The sequence below is a fragment of the Chaetura pelagica genome, unplaced genomic scaffold (genome assembly GCF_000747805.2).
Source record: "Chaetura pelagica isolate M959 unplaced genomic scaffold, ChaPel_1.0 scaffold124, whole genome shotgun sequence".
Taxonomy (NCBI): Eukaryota; Metazoa; Chordata; class Aves; order Apodiformes; family Apodidae; genus Chaetura; species Chaetura pelagica.
In genome coordinates, this window is record NW_009952891.1 from 107786 (window position 1) to 113785 (window position 6000).

Genomic DNA, 6000 nt, shown 5'->3' on the forward strand with positions numbered 1-6000 from the left:
ACATTTTTAAGGGTGGTTTAAAATAAATATTTTTAATATTTCAGGTCTGAGAGGTCAGTGCTGCTTTTTTTACAGTCTTGATTTTTATAGGGGAATAAAGAATGTGATTTCAGCAGCTCCTGTAACTCCTGTTTCTGCTTCTGCTGCAGCCTGTTTCTGTCATCCTTCTGTCGTGCAGATCATGTACCTGGGAACCTTTCCATATGAGGAACAGACATCCCCACAAAAAGATAACAGGATTGTTTGTGTGGTTTGCTCCAGCAGGCCATGAGACTGATTTATCTGCTTTCTCTAGAAACGGGTATCTAGAACTGATTCAAATTATGTGTATGGATTCAGCTTAGAGAAATGATGCCATCTTGTTATGTTCACACCTCTCACAAGATCTCTTGACAAGGAAATCTGTGAAACAATGTGTATTGCTTCAAAGCTTTGCTGTTACTCTCCATCTCCCAGAGAACAGATTTCCCAAACAACAGATGTCTATTCTCTGTTTTCATTTGTGCCAAGAGTTTTCCTTGTCCTGGGTTGCCTGAGTTGGGCATGAGTGGCAGAGCCAGGGGTGGTGGGTCATCTGCAGGTCACTGTTAGTAGACTTCAGTGTGTTTAGTCCTGAGAGGATCTCCCCATCACAGGTTTGGGATTGAGTTGATGGGGTGACTTTCATCCTGGTCCATTTTAGATGTTTGTATGTTTGTCATCTTTATGAGGAGACCCTGAGTTGAGCACCTTTATCTTGCTTCTGTGCCTGGTTTTAACTTTTGGAGTAAAAGCCCTGGATCACATGTGAGATCAGCTGAAGGCTGGCCCAAAGATATGGTTCAAAGTTAAGGGAGCTCCTCACAGAACAAGCCAGGACTGTGTAACTGCAGGAGGTATCTGTAGTCATCTTTATCCCTCCTCAAAATGTGCCCTGTATGTGGCTTGACTGGATCGAAGTTGCTGGTGATACTTTTCTATTCCTTCTGTGTAAGAATGAATTTATTTGGCATCCTTCAGGCACCAGCATTTCAGCTCTCTCTTGTCTTTCAACTAACAAATAAGGTGGGAAAGTTCACCTTGGAGCAGTTGGTGGGTGTCTGTACAAGTAAACACGTCTGTGCTCCCACCGGGTGGCCAAGCAGAGGTACAGCTATGACAGCAAGGGGTAGAAGCTCCTCTATTTCACATTCTCAAGGAAGAATGTACCAAGTAGAGCAGCATTACTGAGCTGCCTCTCTGTGGAGCAGAGCAGAGAGAGGAGGGATTGAAGCAGTAAAACTAAAGGTGCTGTTCTGAGAGGCTGACAGGTTGCTGTCAGGCAGCAAAGCAGGCTGTACCTGGGGACTGGGACACCAGAGTGAGCTACAGGACTGTCCTGCCTGCAGCCAGGATTTGATAACACTTGTTATGTATTAACTTGTGGCACGTGCTGTTAATGACTCAAGTCCCAAATGAAGTCTGTTGTTAAGGCTCAGCTGTGGTGTTTTCTCTAAACCACGGAGCAACTACCCTGCAGAAGGGTAGAATCAGATGCACCACTGCTCCTTAGCAGCCAATACCCAATGTGGAGCCCTGCTGCTGGCCCTTGGTGCTTTCTTTACTGCCCAGTTCCTGATTTTTCTGTTCTGGGACCATCTTGGCTGGGTGTTAATTGCCATGTAGATGCTGAACGATGGTCTGCAGGGTGCAAAAGTGTTCATGTGGCTTTCTGAGTAAGTGAAGGAGAAGCTGAAAGAAGCTGCTTCAGACGAGCATCTCAGGACAAGTACCAGCTCAGTTTCAGCCTTCTTGGATACCCTATACACTGTTGTGCTAAAGCTGCTGCATCAAGTTCATGCTTATAGCTTTTATTCATCACCAGGAGCACTGCAGCTCTGGCCAGTGATTTCCAGTACAGCCTCACAACTCATAGAAAACTACGTGCCTGCCTTGCCCAAGATACACTGATGCTGGAGTGACTTTTGAATGACCCCAAAGACAGCTTTCCCAGCAGTCTGCTAAGACATCCACATAATCCCTGCCACAAAGCCTGTCTGAATGCTTGTAGCACAAAGATGGAGCACTCCTGGGAATGCTGAGCACTTGCTTACAAACATGTTCTGCCACTGTAGTTGCAGCACAGGTGTGCAAAGCCTGCCTGCTTCTCCCAGGTGCAGGTATTCCAGTCTCCACAGCTTCCCAGGGTAGGTGTGCACAACCCTTCTTTCTCTCTGCTGGGTGCTCTGTTGTTGGAGTGGTTGCAGACCAAGAAAGCTGGGTCAAGCTTTTAAGGAATATTTAACTTGCCAGACATGCTAGAGTAGGCCTGTGTTTTTAAAAATTTACATATATACACATACATACATAAATATGCATAAAAATCCCCACAAAGAACAACTGTGCAATTTAATCACAGAACATCCACAGTTGTTTTCAAAGGAGTGGGTTTCTTTTTTACAGTGTGGGGTTTTGTGTGTGTTTTGTTTTTTTCTTTTAAAAAGCTTGCAGCTTGTTGGTGGGGTCTGGAGACAATAATTTGCAAAAGAATCATGTCTTACATGCCAACTGTTTTAAATACAAAGCTGTAAACAGTGTCAGAGTAGGAGGAGATTACTCCAGCTCTGCAAAAGAGACTTCAGTAGGAGGGGCAAAATTCCAGGCAAGTTGGAATATTTTTGTTTTAAAGGGAGTAAGGGGCCATATTGGATGTGAAGAATGACATTCACATTTTGAGCTTGAATGGGTGTTCTAATGGACAGGATCTGTTAGGGAAAGTCAGGAAGGAGAATGCAACAGTAATTGATCCATGAAAGGGATTGTATTTCCTCCTCTTCTCCAGTGTATCTGCAGTTCATTTAATTCTGAGCCTTTTTGCAGTGCTGCTATCAATAAAATGCATGTACATAATTAAAATGGTGAAGACAGAGGCTATAAACTATAAGTAAATCTACAACAGCAGCTGATTTTTCTGAATGAAAACACTAACTTGCTTAACCGGTTTTGGTATCAGTTTATTTTCCCTATCATGCTTTATAACATCCCTGACTTGACAGGGAATCATAAGCTATTGTAAAAATGTTTTAATCATCTCTTGGTATGAGAACAGAAAGCACTTTTGCTTGTCTTGTTGCTGGCTGGAAGTGCATTAATGTATTATTCATCACGCTGAGGTCAGACAGGCACTGAGCTGGTGTGAATGCCTACAATAGAGAGGGAAGTTAATGATGTTGACTTGAGCACATGGGGTAAGTCAGATGGACTTCTGCCTCTGCTCAAAAGGTCGGGCTGCTTTTCTGGGATTTTTGCCTTCTGCTTTAACCCCAGGAGCTGAGTGTTTGAGGTGGTCTTGCTGGTTTTATTATCAAGATCAAGCAGGGCGTATTTTCTTTGTTTTTGTTAGAGGTGTTTGGATTTTATAACCATTAAGAGACTTCTGCCATGGTTAGATCCATGGCTTGTTAGCCCATTGTCTAATATTGCCTTCCACGACATGGCCAAGGCATTCCCAAGCAGGTTGGAGGGGACTATGAGCAGCCTGATCTAGAGGGAAGTGTCCCTGCCCATGCAGGAGGTTGGAACTGGATGATCTTTAAGGTCCCTTCCAACCCAAACCATTCTATGATTCTATGATGATTCTGTGGTTTAGTCACCGATTATTTTTAAACAAAACCATTTGAAAACCAACTTCATAGTTTCAAGTGTGCTGATATTTGTGCAGACTGTACAGGCTCAGAACTGGATGTAACTTGTTTATCTGATGCCAGGTTAGGAAACTCACAGTAATTTCAGTGCCCCAAACTGGAGTAGCAGATCTGATGGTCTGGTGGCTCCTGACAAGGCTCAGAGTCTCTCTGAAAACCTTGGAGTGATTAGGTGGATCAGCAGTCACAGGAGGAGTGGGGCTAGGAGAAATGCCATGCCAGAACAACCTGAAAATTAAACATGCCACATTATTCAAGATGCAACACCAGAGACAGAAAAGGGGGTTTGATTGAGAAGTCAGTTCTGAAAAGACTGGTCTCTGAAATTGGGGGTGAACCTGAAGGCAGAAGTTGTTGTGGTCTTGGAGCAGGCGAATGATGGACTACAAAGGCTTGAATGAATCCCTCCTGAGTCCAAAATAAACAGATAAAATGGACTTGGGGCATTGAGTTTTGGACAAAGGGCTCAAGTTGCTTGTTGGAAAACGTATTAAGATGTTCAGTGAATCACCACCATTTAGTGTATATTGTGCCAAATTTAGGACTGGTCTCTGTACTTGTTAGTAGACTTCTGGCAAGCCTGGTATCAGTAAATCACCTCCAGAGCAAAGCAATTGCCAACAGGGCTCAGACACAGGGGTCCCTCTGATGCAGGACCCTGTCTCTGTGCTCCCAGGACTAGAGAAAAGTATGGGGAACTTGAAAAACACAGATATGGTGTTAATTCCCCATAAGATCACATTAGAACTCAAAGGGGTCAGGTTGTATTAAAAGCTGATATGTGACATATTAGGTTGCTTCCAAAATGCATCACCTGCATGTAGGTCAAGTCCTGATGTTTTACTTGTTTCCTGTGACATTTGCTGGCTATTTGGCTTAAACAATGTAAGAGAGCCTGAGCTCCACTCTGCTGTCTTGGAGCACTACATGAAAACTATTTCCCATTATTAGTTTCAGATTTGTTGCTTTCCATTTCCCTGTACAGTTCATGATGCATCGTGGTGTTTTGTGGTTTTTGGAATTTTGCTGCATTTTGTGTTATCTTTTCTCTCAGAAGCCATTCAGGTCCCTTTGCAGGCAGTGTTTAAACAAGAACATTGCACTTCTCTCACTAAACAGTGTTTCATTCTTCTTGGGGAGGTCCTTTGCTAGAATGCCATGATTACAGAATATCTGTGATCTTACACTACTAAAGCTTTCCTGGATTAGATTTAGCTCCAGTAAACAGAAAATCTGATTTATTTTTGAAATGGTGCATTCTGTTCCAGTCAAATTTTGCTCCCTGCTTCCCATTTCTGTAGCTTTGTTTATCTTTTAACCAGGCTGCAAGTATACAAGGGGACAGAATTATAAATTGCATTATACAATGAGGACACCAGAACCTTCCTGGATAAATTTTTTTGGCCTTTTTGCAGCCTTGCCCTTCGTGTAGCACCACCCTTGCTCCCCACCCTGATATCACCACAGATGAAGGAGCTATCCAAAATGGTTGTCAGGATGAGCATAAAAACATTGCAAAGGTAATTGAAGTATTTATCACTTCCCTTTTTCTCTCTTATTTCTCTGCTTCAGTTTGCTTTCTCAGTTTTGAGTTGCTGTTCCTTTATGCAGGCTCTAAAGCAGCAGAACTGATTTTGAGTGATTGTGTTTTAAAATTCAGCAGAGCCCCACCCCCCCAGATTTTCAAGATAATTAGGAATTTTATGGGCCCAGTTTGATACTGAGAAGGACCTAAAATTTGGGCTTATCAAATTATATTAAGGCTACCCAAAGAAAGAGGCACTGCTAATGCTACCACACTCCTCCCCATCCCTTACACCAGCTGGCTGGGTGTCCCTGAGCCACAACTCACACCTTTGTCTTGCCAGTGTCTTCTGCATTGTAGCTGTAAGACAGTCATTCCTGTTGGTGTGCACAGCTGAAACTCACAGCCTTTAATCACTTCACATCCTTTTTCTGACAGACAAATGCAGCATCTTACATATTCAGCTGCCAGGATTGCTTTTCTTGCATGTTGCTCACGCATTCTCACTGAAACTACCTGCTTCATCCGCACCACCAGGCAGTGCCTGTTTGTTGTCTTCTTTGTGACCTTCGTAGCTTCTCTGTTCTGCATGTTGCCTCTCACTCCTTCCTGAATATTAAGCTCCTGCCTGAATGCAGACTGCATTCCTGTGCTCTTCACCCTGTTGGTACATTTTCCAAGAAGTTTAACGCTTTTCCTCGGTCAGAGATAGAATCATGGAATGGTTTGGGTTGGAAGGGACCTTCAAGATCATCTAGATCCAACCCCCTTGCATGGGCAGGGACACCTCCCACCAGCCTAGGCTGCTCCAAG

At 43.6% G+C, this 6000-nt stretch overlaps 1 protein-coding gene across 1 annotated transcript in view; it reads left to right on the forward strand.

Annotated features, from left to right (window-relative positions):
• The window catches only part of ADCY9 (adenylate cyclase 9), an 82296-nt gene that overhangs the window by 45496 nt on the left and 30800 nt on the right, over positions 1-6000 (forward strand). Inside the window, exon 3 of the mRNA XM_009995478.1 lies at positions 5078-5182. Within this exon, the coding sequence (XP_009993780.1) occupies positions 5078-5182 (105 nt within the window). The remainder of the gene's footprint in view (positions 1-5077; positions 5183-6000) is intronic.